The following is a 19,845-nucleotide window of genomic DNA, read 5'->3' as shown; positions in this document are numbered from 1 at the left end:
GTGCCTGGAGTGAATGACTAGGCCGAAGCCCGAGCAGTGCTAAATAAAGGGTCTGTGGGGACCAAGTGATGGTACACAGCATAGAAAGCGGGGCATGTACTACTACTGTGCCTGGAGTGAATGACTAGGCCGAAGCCCGTGCAGTGCTAAATAAAGGGTCTGTGGGGACCAAGTGATGGTACACAGCATAGAAAGAAAGCGGTGTGTGCTCCAAAACTTCCAGTTGCTGTATTGGCTCCTATTGTGTATAGGAAAAGCCTATAATGGAATACCCCTGTGGTATGAGATTATATTCCGTACACCTCCATAGAAACATCATGACCCACAATAATTGGATTTAGCTGACAGGGATCCCACTGGCACTGTAGTGGGGAAATCCACACCCTCTGGTGTCCAGGCACATAAGCATCGATGGGTTAAATCATGAATGGTGTAAAGAAACAGAAGTAAGAATCAATAACTCACGTTTTGATTGCAGCTCTCGCCCTGGGGTGGGTAGGCCTCTCGCCCTGGGGTGGGCGAGCCTCCGTTTTCGGCAAGCATTGAATGGTAGAGAAAGAAAACGGAGCTTTAGTAAGTCGGGCATAAAGCGCTCCCACGAAAGGAAACCTGTATTGGATCATGGGAAAAGCAGCGTGTGTTTTCTTTCGTGCCTGCGCGTTTTGCCTGACATGCTAAAGCCTCCGTTTTCTTTTTCTACCATTCGATGTACACAACAGTATGTACACAACAGTATGTACATCGCAGCATCATATTAAGGGGGAACCCCCACACGGCAGAAACAGGGAGACAAGGACAAGGGAACATGGGGAATGCATGTAGGGAGTGAGAGAGCCATGCAGGGTGAGCCATAAAATACAAATGTGAAAGAAAACAACGGCGTTTAAGATCCTCATTGAGTCTGCATGGTGCCATAGTCTTGAGGTCATGTATGAGTCAGAGAGAGAGAGGGATCACTTGTGAGCACATTCACATGTCTTAGACAGGTCTGCAACCCTGCCTTTCACCATTATCCCCCAGCATACAGTGCTCCCACTGCAGCAAGGGATTCTGGGAAAGGACATGCAAATGAGCACACATTGCCAGCCTTTGTCTCAAGTCCTCATTACATGGAAAACCCTAAAGCTAATGCATGCTGCTTTAAACACAGCTTTTAAACATAGCCTGGGATGAGATGCAAAGCCAGTAAACCCACTGACAGACTGTTATGCTACATGGTAAACGGTGGAGGGTTTTTAGTTACCTTTTCACTCACCATAACATTATCAATATATACTGCCCGCCGCCTATATATAAACGTACAAAAAGTGTGTGTTAGGTAGCACTCCACCACAAAAATATAGGTACATAGTAATTAATAGAAAACTGAGGGGAGCACGGGAGCAAGGAGGCACCTCATATCCCCCAAAAAGGAAGCAACAATATATTCAAAAGGCCCCCAGCACACAATGAGGAAAAGCAGAGAAACTTGTCAAAAATAGAATCTAATGATATATTTGTGAATAAAGCAGCTACATAGTCAATCCCAGCACAGGCAAGGAGAGGACATCTCGTGGAACAAGCAAACAATGAAGGGAGAGGGGGGAAGGAGGGAAAACAAAGGGAAACGCAACAAAAAATCCCAGCACAGGCCAGGAGAGGACATCTCGTGGAACAAGCAAACAATGAAGGGAGAGGGGGGAAGGAGGGAAAACAAAGGGAAACGCAACAAAAAATCCCAGCACAGGCCAGGAGAGGACATCTCGTGGAACAAGCAAACAATGAAGGGAGAGGGGGGAAGGAGGGAAAACAAAGGGAAACGCAACAAAAAATCCCAGCACAGGCAAGGAGAGGACATCTCGTGGAACAAGCAAACAATGAAGGTAGAGGGGGGAAGGAGGGAAAACAAAGGGAAACGCAACAAAAAATCCCAGCACAGGCCAGGAGAGGACATCTTGTGGAACAAGCAAACAATGAAGGGAGAGGGGGGAAGGAGGGAAAACAAAGGGAAACGCAACAAAAAATCCCAGCACAGGCCAGGAGAGGACATCTCGTGGAACAAGCAAACAATGAAGGGAGAGGGGGGAAGGAGGGAAAACAAAGGGAAACGCAACAAAAAATCCCAGCACAGGCCAGGAGAGGACATCTCGTGGAACAAGCAAACAATGAAGGGAGAGGGGGAAGGAGGGAAAACAAAGGGAAACGCAACAAAAAATCCCAGCACAGGCCAGGAGAGGACATCTCGTGGAACAAGCAAACAATGAAGGGAGAGGGGGAAGGACGGAAAACAAAGGGAAACGCAACAAAAAATCCCAGCACAGGCAAGGAGAGGACATCTCGTGGAACAAGCAAACAATGAAGGGAGAGGGGGGAAGGAGGGAAAACAAAGGGAAACGCAACAAAAAATCCCAGCACAGGCCAGGAGAGGACATCTCGTGGAACAAGCAAACAATGAAGGGAGAGGGGGGAAGGAGGGAAACGCAACAAAAAATCCCAGCACAGGCAAGGAGAGGACATCTCTTGGAACAAGCAAACAATGAAGGGAGAGGGGGGAAGGAGGGAAAACAAAGGGAAACGCAACAAAAAATCCCAGCACAGGCAAGGAGAGGACATCTCGTGGAACAAGCAAACAATGAAGGGAGAGGGGGGAAGGACGGAAAACAAAGGGAAACGCAACAAAAAATCCCAGCACAGGCCAGGAGAGGACATCTCGTGGAACAAGCTAACAATGAAGGGAGAGGGGGGAAGGACGGAAAACAAAGGGAAAAGCAACAAAAAATCCCAGCACAGGCAAGGAGAGGACATCTCGTGGAACAAGCAAATAATGAAGGGAGAGGGGGGAAAACAAAGGGAAACGCAACAAAAAATCCCAGCACAGGCCAGGAGAGGACATATCGTGGAACAAGCAAACAATGAAGGGAGAGGGGGGAAGGAGGGAAAACAAAGGGAAACGCAACAAAAAATCCCAGCACAGGCCAGGAGAGGACATCCCGTGGAACAAGCAAACAATGAAGGGAGAGGGGGGAAGGAGGGAAAACAAAGGGAAGCGTAACAAAAAATCCCAGCACAGGCCAGGAGAGGACATCTCGTGGAACAAGCAAACAATGAAGGGAGAGGGGGGAAGGAGGGAAAACAAAGGGAAACGCAACAAAAAATCCCAGCACAGGCAAGGAGAGGACATCTCGTGGAACAAGCAAACAATGAAGGGAGAGGGGGGAAGGAGGGAAAACAACGGGAAATGCAACAAAAAATCCCAGCACAGGCAAGGAGAGGACATCTCGTGGAACAAGCAAACAATGAAGGGAGAGGGGGGAAGGAGGGAAAACAAAGGGAAGCGTAACAAAAAATCCCAGCACAGGCAAGGAGAGGACATCTCGTGGAACAAGCAAATAATGAAGGGAAAGGGGGGAAAACAAAGGGAAACGCAACAAAAAATCCCAGCACAGGCCAGGAGAGGACATCTCGTGGAACAAGCAAACAATGAAGGGAGAGGGGGGAAGGAGGGAAAACAAAGGGAAACGCAACAAAAAATCCCAGCACAGGCCAGGAGAGGACATCTCGTGGAACAAGCAAACAATGAAGGGAGAGGGGGGAAGGAGGGAAAACAACGGGAAATGCAACAAAAAATCCCAGCACAGGCAAGGAGAGGACATCTCGTGGAACAAGTAAACAATGAAGGGAGAGTGGGAAGGAGGGAAAACAAAGGGAAACGCAACAAAAAATCCCAGCACAGGCCAGGAGAGGACATCTCGTGGAACAAGCAAACAATGAAGGGAGAGGGGGAAGGAGGGAAAACAAAGGGAAGCGTAACAAAAAATCCCAGCACAGGCCAGGAGAGGACATCTCGTGGAACAAGCAAACAATGAAGGGAGAGGGGGGAAGGAGGGAAAACAAAGGGAAACGCAACAAAAAATCCCAGCACAGGCAAGGAGAGGACATCTCGTGGAACAAGCAAACAATGAAGGGAGAGGGGGGAAGGAGGGAAAACAAAGGGAAACGCAACAAAAAATCCCAGCACAGGCAAGGAGAGGACATCTCGTGGAACAAGCAAACAATGAAGGGAGAGGGGGGAAGGAGGGAAAACAACGGGAAATGCAACAAAAAATCCCAGCACAGGCAAGGAGAGGACATCTCGTGGAACAAGCAAACAATGAAGGGAGAGGGGGGAAGGAGGGAAAACAAAGGGAAGCGTAACAAAAAATCCCAGCACAGGCAAGGAGAGGACATCTCGTGGAACAAGCAAATAATGAAGGGAAAGGGGGGAAAACAAAGGGAAACGCAACAAAAAATCCCAGCACAGGCCAGGAGAGGACATCTCGTGGAACAAGCAAACAATGAAGGGAGAGGGGGGAAGGAGGGAAACGCAACAAAAAATCCCAGCACAGGCCAGGAGAGGACATCTCGTGGAACAAGCAAACAATGAAGGGAGAGGGGGAAGGAGGGAAAACAAAGGGAAACGCAACAAAAAATCCCAGCACAGGCCAGGAGAGGACATCTCGTGGAACAAGCAAACAATGAAGGGAGAGGGGGGAAGGAGGGAAAACAACGGGAAATGCAACAAAAAATCCCAGCACAGGCAAGGAGAGGACATCTCGTGGAACAAGCAAACAATGAAGGGAGAGTGGGAAGGAGGGAAAACAAAGGGAAACGCAACAAAAAATCCCAGCACAGGCCAGGAGAGGACATCTCGTGGAACAAGCAAACAATGAAGGGAGAGGGGGAAGGAGGGAAAACAAAGGGAAGCGTAACAAAAAATCCCAGCACAGGCAAGGAGAGGACATCTCGTGGAACAAGCAAACAATGAAGGGAGAGGGGGGAAAACAAAGGGAAACGCAACAAAAAATCCCAGCACAGGCAAGGAGAGGACATCTCGTGGAACAAGCAAACAATGAAGGGAGAGGGGGGAAGGAGGGAAAACAAAGGGAAACGCAACAAAAAATCCCAGCACAGGCAAGGAGAGGACATCTCGTGGAACAAGCAAACAATGAAGGGAGAGGGGGGAAGGAGGGAAAACAACGGGAAATGCAACAAAAAATCCCAGCACAGGCAAGGAGAGGACATCTCGTGGAACAAGCAAACAATGAAGGGAGAGGGGGGAAGGAGGGAAAACAAAGGGAAGCGTAACAAAAAATCCCAGCACAGGCAAGGAGAGGACATCTCGTGGAACAAGCAAATAATGAAGGGAAAGGGGGGAAAACAAAGGGAAACGCAACAAAAAATCCCAGCACAGGCCAGGAGAGGACATCTCGTGGAACAAGCAAACAATGAAGGGAGAGGGGGGAAGGAGGGAAAACAAAGGGAAACGCAACAAAAAATCCCAGCACAGGCCAGGAGAGGACATCTCGTGGAACAAGCAAACAATGAAGGGAGAGGGGGGAAGGAGGGAAAACAACGGGAAATGCAACAAAAAATCCCAGCACAGGCAAGGAGAGGACATCTCGTGGAACAAGCAAACAATGAAGGGAGAGTGGGAAGGAGGGAAAACAAAGGGAAACGCAACAAAAAATCCCAGCACAGGCCAGGAGAGGACATCTCGTGGAACAAGCAAACAATGAAGGGAGAGGGGGAAGGAGGGAAAACAAAGGGAAGCGTAACAAAAAATCCCAGCACAGGCAAGGAGAGGACATCTCGTGGAACAAGCAGACAATGAAGGGAGAGGGGGGAAGGAGGGAAAACAAAGGGAAACGCAACAAAAAATCCCAGCACAGGCCAGGAGAGGACATCTCGTGGAACAAGCAAACAATGAAGGGAGAGGGGGGAAGGAGGGAAAACAAAGGGAAACGCAACAAAAAATCCCAGCACAGGCCAGGAGAGGACATCTCGTGGAACAAGCAAACAATGAAGGGAGAGGGGGGAAGGAGGGAAAACAAAGGGAAGCGTAACAAAAAATCCCAGCACAGGCCAGGAGAGGACATCTCGTGGAACAAGCAAACAATGAAGGGAGAGGGGGGAAGGAAGGAAAACAAAGGGAAGCGTAACAAAAAATCCCAGCACAGGCCAGGAGAGGACATCTCGTGGAACAAGCAAACAATGAAGGGAGATGGGGGAAGGAGGGAAAACAAAGGGAAACGCAACAAAATCCCAGCACAGGCAAGGAGAGGACATCTCGTGGAACAAGCTAACAATGAAGGGAGAGGGGGGAAGGAGGGAAAACAAAGGGAAGCGTAACAAAAAAACAACAAAAAAAGCACAGTACACGAGAATAAATTGAGGTGATATAGGGGGGCAACGTTAACGTTTCGGAGCCTACAGAGCCCCTTTCTGAGGCCCGTTCCCACAGACTATAACAGTATGGTACTTCCCTAATGATTACACCTCCTACCTATATAACTCTCCGCTGAAGCAAGGTGAGTGAACCTGAGTAAACCTGGTCTGTACAGTCGCCCCATCCTATACATCGTTCCACAATCCGTAAGGTTCTCCAAAACACGGACGGCGATGAAGATTCCAAGCACTTACCAGTTGCCAGACATTTGAAACCTCATCGGCACACCTTTTCAACAATGAGGTGTGTGCCAATTTTCCAAGTACAACCATTATCTCGGGGAGGAGATAGAGGCAAAATCCTCTCACAGCAAGAAGCCAGATTCACCTGTCATTTAAGAACGATGGCACCATTTGGACTCAACGAAGATTTGAAACTTAGCTGTTATTTATAAACTATTGAATTTAATTATATTTGATCTCAGTATTTATCTGGTACATCTTTATTCATGTTTCTTTTTCACTCTTTGCACATTACTATACTGTACACATTTTTGGTTTTTATCTTCCTTTTCTTTTCTCCCCGTTTTTTTCAGTTAATGTTAATTATTTGCCGGTGGTGCCCATGTCATATTTTCCCGATTCAGGGCTATGAAAATGTATGTTTTTGATATAGCTTTTATACTAATTGGCCGTGTTTGGGCTATTATAATATTCAATACAAGACCACGTACCACATTTCCTTATCTCTTGGATAAACAAGGACGGGTTGCCATGAATGCGGTGGACGCTTTGCTGTGCGCATGCTCAGCATTGTGTTTCTACCACGGGCGTCTGTTGTGGCACGCACGCGATGGTTAGCAGCGTGAACGCCGCCGCGGTGGCTTGCGCATGCGCACTGATAACAGCAACGTGAGTGTCTGAACCAGACGGCCTCCGTAGTGTGTGTGTTTTTGACATCCGTCCAATCCATGAAGGCAGGAAGCTGCACATGACACCTACCTGCAGTATTACAGCTACGGCTATCTTTAACAGCTGCTTGATTTCGCGGGCTTTTTAAATGTTTCTATTGGCTAATTGGATGTTATGACGCACTTGGTGGGGATACGTATCAGTCACGGTCATTAGACCATTGCACAGCCCTGAGGAAGGTCGCTCTCCGCAGACCGAAACGTTGGCTGACGTGCCTGTGCTTTTTACAATACAAATTACTTGAAACACATTCCTGGTGTGCTGTCTCCAATCTGCTGGACTAAATCTGGTAATATTAATACTATTTCTGCTTATGGGATAAGCATCTGGATTCAATATACAATTGTGTGCTGGTTGTTGCTTTTCACTATAATATAAATATATATATATATATATATATATATATCCATCCCACCGCCCGTATCTGTACCGCCCCCTGCTTGTACATGCGTGCCGGTGACACCTCTCCCTCTCTCAGGTGAGCCCGATCCGTAACCTGTCTGACGGGCAGAAGTGCCGTGTCTGCTTCGCGTGGCTTGCCTGGCAGAATCCGCACTTACTCTTCCTGGACGAGCCGACGAATCACCTGGATATCGAGACCATCGACGCTCTTGCAGACGCCATCAATGACTTTGACGGGGGGATGATGCTTGTGAGCCACGACTTCCGGCTCATCCAGCAGGTGAGAGGATCAGGGCGCTTCCTCCCCTCCCCCTCGTGCTTCCTCCACTTCTCGCGCTTCCTCCCCTCCCCTTCTCACGCTTCCTCCCCTCCCCCTCGCGCTTCCTCCCCTCCCCTTCTCGCGCTTCCTCCCCTCCCCTTCTCGCGCTTCCTTCCCTCCCCTTCTCGCGCTTCCTCCCCTCCCCTTTTCGCGCATCCTCCCCTCCCCTTCTCGCGCTTCCTCCCCTCCCCTTCTCGCGCTTCCTCCCCTCCCCTTCTCGCGCTTCCTCCCCTCCCCCTCGCGCTTCCTCCCCTTCTCGCGCTTCCTCCCCTTCTCGCGCTTCCTCCCCTCCCCGCGCTTCCTCCCCTCCCCCTCGCGCTTCCTCCCCTTCTCGCGCTTCCTCCCCTCCCCCTCGCGCTTCCTCCCCTCCCCCTCGCGCTTCCTCCCCTTCTCGCGCTTCCTCCCCTTCTCGCGCTTCCTCCCCTTCTCGCGCTTCCTCCCCTTCTCGCGCTTCCTCCCCTTCTCGCGCTTCCTCCCCTTCTCGCGCTTCCTCCCCTCCCCTTCTCGCGCTTCCTCCCCTCCCCTTCTCGCGCTTCCTCTCCTCCCCTTCTCGCGCTTCCTCTCCCCTTCTCGCGCTCCCTCCCCTTCTCGCGCTTCCTCCCCTTCTCGCGCTTCCTCTCCTTCTCGCGCTTCCTCTCCTCGCGCTCCCTCTCCTTCTCGCGCTTCCTCTTCTCGCACTTCCTCCCCTCCCCTTCTCGCGCTTCCTCCCCTTCTCGCGCTTCCTCCCCTTCTCGCGCTTCCTCCCCTTCTCGCGCTTCCTCCTTTTCTCGCGCTTCCTCCCCTTCTCGCGCTTCCTCCCCTTCTCACGCTTCCTCTCCCCTTCTCGCGCTTCCTCCCCTTCTCGCGCTTCCTCCCCTCCCCTTCTCGCGCTTCCTCCCCTCCCCCCCTCTCGCGCTTCCTCCCCTCCCCCCCTCTCGCGCTTCCTCCCCTCCCCCCCTCTCGCGCTTCCTCCCCTTCTCGCGCTTCCTCCCCTTCTCGCGCTTCCTCCCCTTCTCGCGCTTCCTCTCCTCCCCTTCTCGCGCTTCCTCCCCCTCTCGCGCTTCCTCTCCTCCCCTTCTCGCGCTACCTCCCCCTCTCGCGCTTCCTCTCCTCCCCTTCTCGCGCTTCCTCTCCTCCCCTTCTCGTGCTTCCTCTCCCCTTCTCGCGCTTCCTCCCCTTCTCGCGCTTCCTCCCCTTCTCGCGCTTCACCAGCTTCTCGTGCTTTCTCTCCCCTTCTCGTGCTTTCTCTCCCCTTCTCGCGCTTCCTCCCCTTCTCGCGCTTCACCAGCTTCTCGTGCTTCCTCCCCTTCTCGTGCTTTCTCTCCCCTTCTCGCGCTTCCACAGCTTCTCGTGCTTCCTCCCCTTCTCGCGCTTCCTCTCCCCTTCTCGCGCTTCCTCTCCCCTTCTCGCGCTTCCTCCCCTTCTCGCGCTTCCACAGCTTCTCGTGCTTCCTCCCCTTCTCGCGCTTCCTCCCCTTCTCGCGTTTCCTCCCCTTCTCGCGCTTCCTCCCCTTCTCGTGCTTTCTCTCCCCTTCTCGCGCTTCCTCTCCCTCCCCTCCTCGCACTCCCTCCCCTTCTCGCGCTTCCTCCTCTCCCCTTCTCGCGCTTCCTCCCCTCCCCTTCTCGCGCTTCCTCCCCTTCTCGCGCTTCCTCCTCTCCCCTTCTCGCGCTTCCTCCTCTCCCCTTCTCGCGCTTCCTCCTCTCCCCTTCTCGCGCTTCCTCTCCTCCCCTTCTCGCGCTTCCTCTCCTCCCCTTCTCGCGCTTCCTCCCCTTCTCGTGCTTCCTCCCCTTCTCGCGCTTCCTCTCCTCTTCTCGCGCTTCCTCCCCTTCTCGCGCTTCCTCCCCTCCCCTTCTCGCGCTTCCTCTCCCCTTCTCGCGCTTCCTCCCCTCCCCTTCTCGCGCTTCCTCTCCCCTTCTCGCGCTTCCTCCCCTCCCCTTCTCGCGCTTCCTCCCCTTCTCGCGTTTCCTCTCCCCTTCTCGCGCTTCCTCTCCCCTTCTCGCACTTCCTCCCCTTCTCGCGCTTCCTCTCCCCTTCTCGCGCTTCCTCCCCTTCTCACGCTTCCTCCCCTTCTCGCGCTTCCTCCCCTTCTCGTGCTTTCTCTCCCCTTCTCACGCTTCCTCCCCTTCTCGTGCTTTCTCTCCCCTTCTCACGCTTCCTCCCCTTCTCGCGCTTCCTCCCCTTCTCGTGCTTTCTCTCCCCTTCTCGCGCTTCCTCCCCTTCTCGCGCTTCCTCTCCCTCCCCTTCTCGCACTCCCTCCCCTTCTCGCACTCCCTCCCCTTCTCGCGCTTCCTCTTCTCCCCTTCTCGCGCTTCCTCCCCTCCCCTTCTCGCGCTTCCTCCCCTCCCCTTCTCGCGCTTCCTCCCCTTCTCGCGCTTCCTCTCCTCCCCTTCTCGCGCTTCCTCTCCTCCCCTTCTCGCGCTTCCTCCCCTTCTCGCGCTTCCTCCCCTTCTCGCGCTTCCTCCCCTTCTCGCGCTTCCTCCCCTTCTCGCGCTTCCTCCCCTTCTCGTGCTTCCACAGCTTCTCGTGCTTTCTCCCCTTCTCGCGCTTCCTCTACCCTTCTCGCGCTTCCTCCCCTCCCCTTCTCGCGCTTCCTCCCCTTCTCGCGCTTCCTCTCCTCCCCTTCTCGCACTTCCTCTCCCCTTCTCGCGCTTCCTCCCCTTCTCGCGCTTCCTCCCCTTCTCGCGCTTCCTCCCCTTCTCGCGCTTCCTCCCCTTCTCGCGCTTCCTCCCCTTCTCGTGCTTCCACAGCTTCTCGTGCTTCCTCCCCTTCTCGCGCTTCCTCTCCCCTTCTCGCGCTTCCTCCCCTCCCCTTCTCGCGCTTCCTCCCCTTCTCGCGCTTCCTCTCCTCCCCTTCTCGCGCTTCCTCCCCTTCTCGCGCTTCCTCCCCTTCTCGCGCTTCCTCCCCTTCTCACGCTTCCTCCCCTTCTCGCGCTTCCCCCCCTTCTCGCGCTTCCCCCCTCCCCTTCTCGCGCTTCCTCCCCTCCCCGCGCTTCCTCCCCTCCCCGCGCTTCCTCCCCGCGCTTCCTCCCCTCCCCGCGCTTCCTCCCCTCCCCGCGCTTCCTCCCCTCCCCGCGCTTCCTCCCCTCCCCGCGCTTCCTCCCCTTCTCGCGCTTCATCCCCTTCTCGCGCTTCCTCCCCTTCTCGCGCTTCCTCCCCTTCTCGCGCTTCCTCTCCTCCCCTTCTCGCGCTTCCTCCCCTCCCCTTCTCGTGCTCCCTCCCCTTCTCGCGCTTCCTCTCCTCCCCTTCTCGCGCTTCCTCCCCTTCTCGCGCTTCCTCCCCTCCCCTTCTCGCGCTTCCTCCCCTTCTCGCGCTTCCTCCCCTTCTCGTGCTTCCTCTCCTCTTCTCGCGCTTCCTCCCCTTCTCGCGCCTCCTCCTCTCCCCTTCTCGCGCTCCCTCCCCTTCTCGCGCTTCCTCCCCTTCTCGCGCTTCCTCCCCTCCCCTTCTCGTGCTCCCTCCCCTTCTCGCGCTTCCTCCCCTTCTCGCGCTTCCTCCCCTTCTCGTGCTTCCTCCCCTTCTCGTGCTTCCTCCCCTTCTCGTGCTTCCTCCCCTTCTCGCGCTTCCTCCCCTTCTCGCGCTTCCTCTCCCCTTCTCGCGCTTCCTCCCCTTCTCGCGCTTCCACAGCTTCTCGTGCTTCCTCCCCTTCTCGCGCTTCCTCTCCCTCCCCTTCTCGCGCTTCCTCTCCCTCCCCTTCTCGCGCTCCCTCCCCTTCTCGCGCTTCCTCCTCTCCCCTTCTCGCGCTTCCTCCCCTCCTCGCGCTTCCTCCCCTTCTCGCGCTTCCTCCCCTCCCCTTCTCACGCTTCCTCCCCTTCTCGCGCTTCCTCTCCTTCTCGCGCTTCCTCTCCTCCCCTTCTCGCGCTTCCTCTCCTCCCCTTCTCGCGCTTCCTCCCCTTCTCGCGCTTCCTCCCCTTCTCGCGCTTCCTCCCCTTCTCGCGCTTCCTCCCCTTCTCGCGCTTCACCAGCTTCTCGCGCTTCCTCCCCTTCTCGCGCTTCCTCCCCTCCCCTTCTCGTGCTCCCTCCCTTTCTCGCGCTTCCTCCCCTTCTCGCGCTTCCTCCCCTTCTCGTGCTTCCTCCCCTTCTCGTGCTTCCTCCCCTTCTCGTGCTTCCTCCCCTTCTCGTGCTTCCTCCCCTTATCGCGCTTCCTCCCCTTCTCGCGCTTCCTCTCCCCTTCTCGCGCTTCCTCCCCTTCTCGCGCTTCCACAGCTTCTCGTGCTTCCTCCCCTTCTCGCGCTTCCTCTCCCTCCCCTTCTCGCGCTTCCTCTCCCTCCCCTTCTCGCGCTCCCTCCCCTTCTCGCGCTTCCTCCTCTCCCCTTCTCGCGCTTCCTCCCCTCCTCGCGCTTCCTCCCCTTCTCGCGCTTCCTCCCCTTCTCGCGCTTCCTCCCCTCCCCTTCTCACGCTTCCTCCCCTTCTCGCGCTTCCTCTCCTTCTCGCGCTTCCTCTCCTCCCCTTCTCGCGCTTCCTCTCCTCCCCTTCTCGCGCTTCCTCCCCTTCTCACGCTTCCTCCCCTTCTCGCGCTTCCTCCCCTTCTCGCGCTTCCTCCCCTTCTCGCGCTTCACCAGCTTCTCGTGCTTCTTCCCCTTCTCGTGCTTTCTCTCCCCTTCTCGTGCTTCCTCCCCTTCTCGTGCTTCCTCTCCCCTTCTCGTGCTTCCTCCCCTTCTCGCGCTTCCTCCCCTTCTCGCGCTTCCACAGCTTCTCGTGCTTCCTCCCCTTCTCGCGCTTCCTCTCCTCCCCTTCTCGTGCTTCCTCCCCTTCTCGCGCTTCCTCTCCCCTTCTCGCGCTTCCTCCCCTTCTCGCGTTTCCTCCCCTTCTCGCGCTTCCTCCCCTTCTCGCGCTTCCTCTCCCTCCCCTCCTCGCACTCCCTCCCCTTCTCGCGCTTCCTCCTCTCCCCTTCTCGCGCTTCCTCCCCTCCCCTTCTCGCGCTTCCTCCCCTTCTCGCGCTTCCTCCTCTCCCCTTCTCGCGCTTCCTCTCCTCCCCTTCTCGCGCTTCCTCTCCCCTTCTCGCGCTTCCTCTCCTCCCCTTCTCGCGCTTCCTTCCCTTCTCGCGCTTCCTCCCCTTCTCGCGCTTCCTCCCCTTCTCGCGCTTCCTCCCCTTCTCGCGCTTCCTCCCCTTCTCGTGCTTTCTCTCCCCTTCTCGCGCTTCCACAGCTTCTCGCGCTTCCTCCCCTTCTCGCGCTTCCTCCCCTTCTCGCGCTTCCTCTCCTCCCCTTCTCGCGCTTCCTCTCCCCTTCTCGCGCTTCCTCTCCTCCCCTTCTCGCGCTTCCTTCCCTTCTCGCGCTTCCTCCCCTTCTCGCGCTTCCTCCCCTTCTCGCGCTTCCTCCCCTTCTCGCGCTTCCTCCCCTTCTCGTGCTTTCTCTCCCCTTCTCGCGCTTCCTCCCCTTCTCGCGCTTCCACAGCTTCTCGTGCTTCCTCCCCTTCTCGCGCTTCCTCTCCTTCTCGCGCTTCCTCTCCTCCCCTTCTCGCGCTTCCTCTCCTCCCCTTCTCGCGCTTCCTCCCCTTCTCACGCTTCCTCCCCTTCTCGCGCTTCCTCCCCTTCTCGCGCTTCCTCCCCTTCTCGCGCTTCACCAGCTTCTCGTGCTTCTTCCCCTTCTCGTGCTTTCTCTCCCCTTCTCGTGCTTCCTCCCCTTCTCGTGCTTCCTCTCCCCTTCTCGTGCTTCCTCCCCTTCTCGCGCTTCCTCCCCTTCTCGCGCTTCCACAGCTTCTCGTGCTTCCTCCCCTTCTCGCGCTTCCTCTCCTCCCCTTCTCGTGCTTCCTCCCCTTCTCGCGCTTCCTCTCCCCTTCTCGCGCTTCCTCCCCTTCTCGCGTTTCCTCCCCTTCTCGCGCTTCCTCCCCTTCTCGCGCTTCCTCTCCCTCCCCTCCTCGCACTCCCTCCCCTTCTCGCGCTTCCTCCTCTCCCCTTCTCGCGCTTCCTCCCCTCCCCTTCTCGCGCTTCCTCCCCTTCTCGCGCTTCCTCCTCTCCCCTTCTCGCGCTTCCTCTCCTCCCCTTCTCGCGCTTCCTCTCCCCTTCTCGCGCTTCCTCTCCTCCCCTTCTCGCGCTTCCTTCCCTTCTCGCGCTTCCTCCCCTTCTCGCGCTTCCTCCCCTTCTCGCGCTTCCTCCCCTTCTCGCGCTTCCTCCCCTTCTCGTGCTTTCTCTCCCCTTCTCGCGCTTCCACAGCTTCTCGTGCTTCCTCCCCTTCTCGCGCTTCCTCTCCCCTTCTCGCGCTTCCTCTCCCCTTCTCGCGCTTCCTCCCCTCCCCTTCTCGCGCTTCCTCCCCTCCCCTTCTCGTGCTCCCTCCCCTTCTCGCGCTTCCTCCCCTTCTCGCGCTTCCTCCCCTTCTCGTGCTTCCTCTCCTCCTCTTCTCGCGCTTCCTCCCCTTCTCGCGCTTCCTCCCCTTCTCGTGCTCCCTCCCCTTCTCGCGCTTCCTCCCCTTCTCGCGCTTCCTCCCCTTCTCGCGCTTCCTCCTCTCCCCTTCTCGCGCTTCCTCCCCTCCCCTTCTCGCGCTCCCTCCCCTTCTCGCGCTTCCTCCCCTTCTCGCGCTTCCTCCCCTCCCCTTCTCGTGCTCCCTCCCCTTCTCGCGCTTCCTCCCCTTCTCGCGCTTCCTCCCCTTCTCGTGCTTCCTCCCCTTCTCGCGCTTCCTCCCCTTCTCGCGCTTCCTCCCCTTCTCGTGCTTCCTCCCCTTCTCGTGCTTCCTCCCCTTCTCGCGCTTCCTCCCCTTCTCGCGCTTCCACAGCTTCTCGTGCTTCCTCCCCTTCTCGCGCTTCCTCTCCCTCCCCTTCTCGCGCTCCCTCCCCTTCTCGCGCTTCCTCCTCTCCCCTTCTCGCGCTTCCTCCCCTCCTCGCGCTTCCTCCCCTTCTCGCGCTTCCTCCCCTTCTCGCGCTTCCTCCCCTCCCCTTCTCGCGCTTCCTCCCCTCCCCTTCTCACGCTTCCTCCCCTTCTCGCGCTTCCTCTCCTTCTCACGCTTCCTCTCCTCCCCTTCTCGCGCTTCCTCTCCTCCCCTTCTCGCGCTTCCTCCCCTTCTCGCGCTTCACCAGCTTCTCGCGCTTCCTCCCCTTCTCGCGCTTCCTCCCCTTCTCGCGCTTCCACAGCTTCTCGTGCTTCCTCCCCTTCTCACGCTTCCTCCCCTTCTCGCGCTTCCTCCCCTTCTCGTGCTTCCTCCCCTTCTCACGCTTCCTCCCCTTCTCGCGTTTCCTCCCCTTCTCGCGCTTCCTCCCATTCTCGTGCTTTCTCTCCCCTTCTCGCGCTTCCTCTCCCTCCCCTCCTCGCACTCCCTCCCCTTCTCGCGCTTCCTCCTCTCCCCTTCTCGCGCTTCCTCCCCTCCCCTCCCCTTCTCGCGCTTCCTCCCCTTCTCGCGCTTCCTCCCCTTCTCGCGCTTCCTCCCCTTCTCGCGCTTCCTCCTCTCCCCTTCTCGCGCTTCCTCTCCTCCCCTTCTCGCGCTTCCTCTCCCCTTCTCGCGCTTCCTCTCCCCTTCTCGCGCTTCCTCTCCTCCCCTTCTCGCGCTTCCTCCCCTTCTCGCGCTTCCTCCCCTTCTCGCGCTTCCTCCCCTTCTCGCGCTTCCTCCCCTTCTCGCGCTTCCTCCCCTTCTCGTGCTTCCTCCCCTTCTCGTGCTTTCTCTCCCCTTCTCGCGCTTCCACAGCTTCTCGTGCTTCCTCCCCTTCTCGTGCTTCCTCCCCTTCTCGTGCTTTCTCTCCCCTTCTCGTGCTTCCTCCCCTTCTCGCGCTTCCTCCCCTTCTCGCGCTTCCTCTCCCCTTCTCGCGCTTCCTCCCCTTCTCGCGCTTCCTCCCCTCCCCTTCTCGCGCTTCCTCCCCTCCCCTTCTCACGCTTCCTCCCCTTCTCGCGTTTCCTCTCCCCTTCTCGCGCTTCCTCTCCCCTTCTCGCGCTTCCTCCCCTTCTCGCGCTTCCTCTCCCCTTCTCGCGCTTCCTCCCCTTCTCGCGCTTCCTCCCCTTCTCACGCTTCCTCCCCTTCTCGCACTACCTCCCCTTCTCGCGCTTCCTCCCCTTCTCGCGCTTCCTCTCCCTCCCCTTCTCGCACTCCCTCCCCTTCTCGCACTCCCTCCCCTTCTCGCACTCCCTCCCCTTCTCGCGCTTCCTTCTCTCCCCTTCTCGCGCTTCCTCCCCTCCCCTTCTCGCGCTTCCTCCCCTTCTCGCGCTTCCTCCCCTTCTCGCGCTTCCTCCTCTCCCCTTCTCGCGCTTCCTCCCCTCCCCTTCTCGCGCTTCCTCCCCTCCCCTTCTCGCGCTTCCTCCCCTTCTCGCGCTTCCTCCCCTGCCTCTCGCGCTTCCTTCCCTGCCTCTCGCGCTTCCTCCCCTCACCTTCTCGCGCTTCCTCCCCTCCTCTTCTCGCGCTTCCTCCCCTTCTCGCGCTTCCTCCCCTTCTCGCGCTTCCTCCACTTCTCGCGCTTCCTCCCCTTCTCGCGCTTCCTCCCCTCCCCTTCTCGCGCTTCCTCCCCTCCCCTTCTCGCACTTCCCCCCCTCCCCCCTCCCCTTCTCGCGCTTCCCCTTCTCGCGCTTCCTCCCCTTCTCGCGCTTCCTCCCCTTCTCGCGTTTCCTTCCCTTCTCGCGCTTCCTTCCCTTCTCGCGCTTCCTCCCCGCCTCTCGCGCTTCCTCCCTTGCCTTTCGCGCTTCCTCCCCTGCCTCTCGCGCTTCCTCCCCTGCCTCTCGCGCTTCCTCCCCTGCCTCTCGCGCTTCCTCCCCTGCCTCTCGCGCTTCCTCCCCTCCCCTTCTCGCGCTTCCTCCCCTGCCTCTCGCGCTTCCTCCCCTGCCTCTCGCGCTTCCTTCCCTGCCTCTCGCGCTTCCTCCCCTGCCTCTCCGCGCTTCCTCCCCTGCCTCTCGCGCTTCCTCCCCTGCCTCTCGCGCTTCCTCCCCTGCCTCTCGCGCTTCCTCCCCTGCCTCTCGCGCTTCCTCCCCTGCCTCTCGCGCTTCCTCCCCTGCCTCTCGCGCTTCCTCCCCTGCCTCTCGCGCTTCCTCCCCTGCCTCTCGCGCTTCCTCCCCTCCCCTTCTTGTGCTTCCTCCCCTGCCTCTCGCGCTTCCTCCCCTGCCTCTCGCGCTTCCTCCCCTGCCTGTCGCGCTTCCTCCCCTGCCTGTCGCGCTTCCTCCCCTGCCTCTCGCGCTTCCTCCCCTGCCTCTCGCGCTTCCTCCCCTGCCTCTCGCGCTTCCTCCCCTGCCTCTCGCGCTTCCTCCCCTCCCCTTCTTGCGCTTCCTCCCCTGCCTCTCGCGCTTCCTCCCCTCCCCTTCTTGCGCTTCCTCCCCTGCCTCTCGCGCTTCCTCCCCTGCCTCTCGCGCTTCCTCCCCTGCCTCTCGCGCTTCCTCCCCTGCCTCTCGCGCTTCCTCCCCTGCCTCTCGCGCTTCCTCCCCTGCCTCTCGCGCTTCCTTTACACCCCCTCTTCCTCGCTCTCCCCTCAGGTTGCTCAGGAGATCTGGGTGTGTGAGAAACAGGCCGTCACGAAGTGGCCGGGGGACATCCTGTCCTACAAACAGCACCTCAAATCCAGACTGAGTGACGACGAGCCCCCGCGCAAGTAACTGAGCAACGGAGAGCCGCCCCCGTTTCCCCCCTCCCCCCCCCTCCCAGAACCTGGGCAACAGAGAGCCGCCCCCATCCCCCCGCTCCCCCCGAAAACATGGGCAACGGAGAGCCGCCCCCCTCCCTCCATTGCAGGGGCAACTGACAACCTCACACCACCTTGGGCATATGCTGGAGCACCGGGGCAACTGAAGTCAACAAGGAAAGGCGCGCCTGTCTGAGTCACCGCGTAACCGGCAGTCTGAAGCAATCGCTCAACAAGGAAAGGCGCGCCTGTCCGAGTCACCGCGTAACCGGCAGTCTGAAGCAATCGCTCAACAAGGAAAGGCGCGCCTGTCCGAGTCACCGCGTAAACGGCAGTCTGAAGCAATCGCTCAACAAGGAAAGGCGCTTGTCCGAGTCACCGCGTAACCGGCAGTCTGAAGCAATCGCTCAACAATGAAAGGCGAGCCTGTCCGAGTCACCGCGTAACCGGCAGTCTGAAGCAATCGCTCAACAATGAAAGGCGAGCCTGTCCGAGTCACCGCGTAACCGGCAGTCTGAAGCAATGGCTCAACAAGGAAAGGCGCGCCTGTCCGAGTCACCGCGTAACCGGCAGTCTGAAGCAATCGCACAACAAGGAAAGGCGCGCCTGTCTGAGTCACCACGTAACTGGCAGTCTGAAGCAATGGCTCAACAAGGAAAGGCGCGCCTGCCCGAGTCACCGCGTAACCGGCAGTCTGAAGCAATCGCACAACAAGGAAAGGCGCGCCTGTCCGAGTCACCGCGTAACCGGCAGTCTGAAGCAATCGCTCAACAAGGAAAGGCGCGCCTGTCCGAGTCACCGCGTAACCGGCAGTCTGAAGCAATCGCACAACAAGGAAAGGCGCTTGTCCGAGTCACCGCGTAACCGGCAGTCTGAAGCAATGGCTCAACAAGGAAAGGCGCGCCTGTCCGAGTCACCGCGTAACCGGCAGTCTGAAGCAATCGCTCAACAAGGAAAGGCGCGCCTGTCCGAGTCACCGCGTAACCGGCAGTCTGAAGCAATCGCTCAACAAGGAAAGGCGCGCCTGTCCGAGTCACCACGTAACCGGCAGTCTGAAGCAATCGCTCAACACGGAAAGGCGCGCCTGTCCGAGTCACCACGTAACTGGCAGTCTGAAGCAATCGCACAACAAGGAAAGGCGAGCCTGTCCGAGTCACCACGTAACCGGCAGTCTGAAGCAATCGCTCAACACGGAAAGGCGCGCCTGTCCGAGTCACCACGTAACTGGCAGTCTGAAGCAATCGCACAACAAGGAAAGGCGAGCCTGTCCGAGTCACCACGTAACCGGCAGTCTGAAGCAATCGCTCAACACGGAAACATGGAGGAGACGCCCAGACTCAGGACTCTCTGTTCCTTCCGTTGCTGCTTGCTGTGCTCTCCGCTCCTGCATCTGGTTTCCTCACACCCCATGTACCCCGGCTAGTTTTGGGGGGTGCCCCTGTTCTATGTGCTCTCTGCCCCTCTCATCCTGATATTCACATAAATTCGTATTTGTTTTGTTTTTTAACAAATTATTTATCTGTAACTTGGCGTCAGAGACAATAAAGAGAGAGTCTGTACTGAGAACGAGTCTTATTAGTGGGGGCCTTCCCTCACTATACTCCTCAAATCTCCATTTATTACCGATCCTCCCTCCTAGCCCTTCCAGGGATGTACGTTATGGCATTATTCTGCCTGGAGGAAGAGCAGGCACTTCCGATTTACACACTTTACACACTTCCCAGGGTGTCTCCCCTAGGAGACCGACTCCAATAGCGTAAACCGAAAATAGCAATACTACAGATGTATCTGTTCGTTCGGGTTGGCTAAAATGTTGCTGCCATGGACGGACTAGACTTGGACCTTGGTATGGGCATGCATTGAGCAGCGTGTAGCCCATGATGATTGATCTTCCATATCCTGTGGTGTTGGCTCGAGTTCCTCTTTATTCGGGACCTGTTTAGAGACCCTGGTGTTTGTGTGTCTGGTTCTGTCACTTTCATCTCTAGGACTTTAAAGCTGAAATTCCCAGTGACTGTAGGTTTCCTGCAAGTGGTCAGATCAGATGTTCTTGTTCTTCCTGAGATGTGGCTATCAGGGCAGTTTGGGATTGCTGCTGCTCTGACACATCTTTAAACGATGCTTCGGATAATTAGGGGTCTCGGCTGCCGTTGCCTGCATGGAGTCGGTATCGGATTGTGTTTTCTTGCAATGTGAAGTTACATAGTAGATGATGGACGTGTCTTTTCAACCTGAGGTGCAACCTATGCTAAATGTATAAGACATGATATCCTATATTTGTACTTACAGTATATTGATCCAGAGGAAGGCAAACAAAAAACACCCAGTCATGTCATCCAATGATATCTCATAGGGGGAAAATGCATTCCTTCATGTCTCCAAATATTGGCAATCGGATTAATCCCTGGATCAGCATCCTTCCCATGTTACTTATTTGGTATATCCCTGTATACCTTTCCCATCTAAAAAGATGTT

At 57.2% G+C, this 19,845-nt stretch overlaps 1 protein-coding gene across 1 annotated transcript in view; it reads left to right on the top strand.

The window, feature by feature from the left end:
- ABCF2 (ATP binding cassette subfamily F member 2) overlaps window positions 1-18,936 on the top strand; it is a gene marked incomplete at its 5' end in the record, with an annotated part of 42,670 nt that extends 23,734 nt beyond the window's left edge. Inside the window, 2 exon segments of the mRNA XM_075581364.1 lie at window positions 7,634-7,837; window positions 17,225-18,936. Coding sequence (XP_075437479.1) covers window positions 7,634-7,837; window positions 17,225-17,344 — 324 coding nt within the window.
- Between the last annotated feature and the right edge of the window lie 909 nt (window positions 18,937-19,845).

The sequence above is a fragment of the Ascaphus truei genome, unplaced genomic scaffold, assembly GCF_040206685.1.
Source record: "Ascaphus truei isolate aAscTru1 unplaced genomic scaffold, aAscTru1.hap1 HAP1_SCAFFOLD_1271, whole genome shotgun sequence".
NCBI lineage: Eukaryota > Metazoa > Chordata > Amphibia > Anura > Ascaphidae > Ascaphus > Ascaphus truei.
This window is presented reverse-complemented; position numbering and strand designations above follow the sequence as displayed.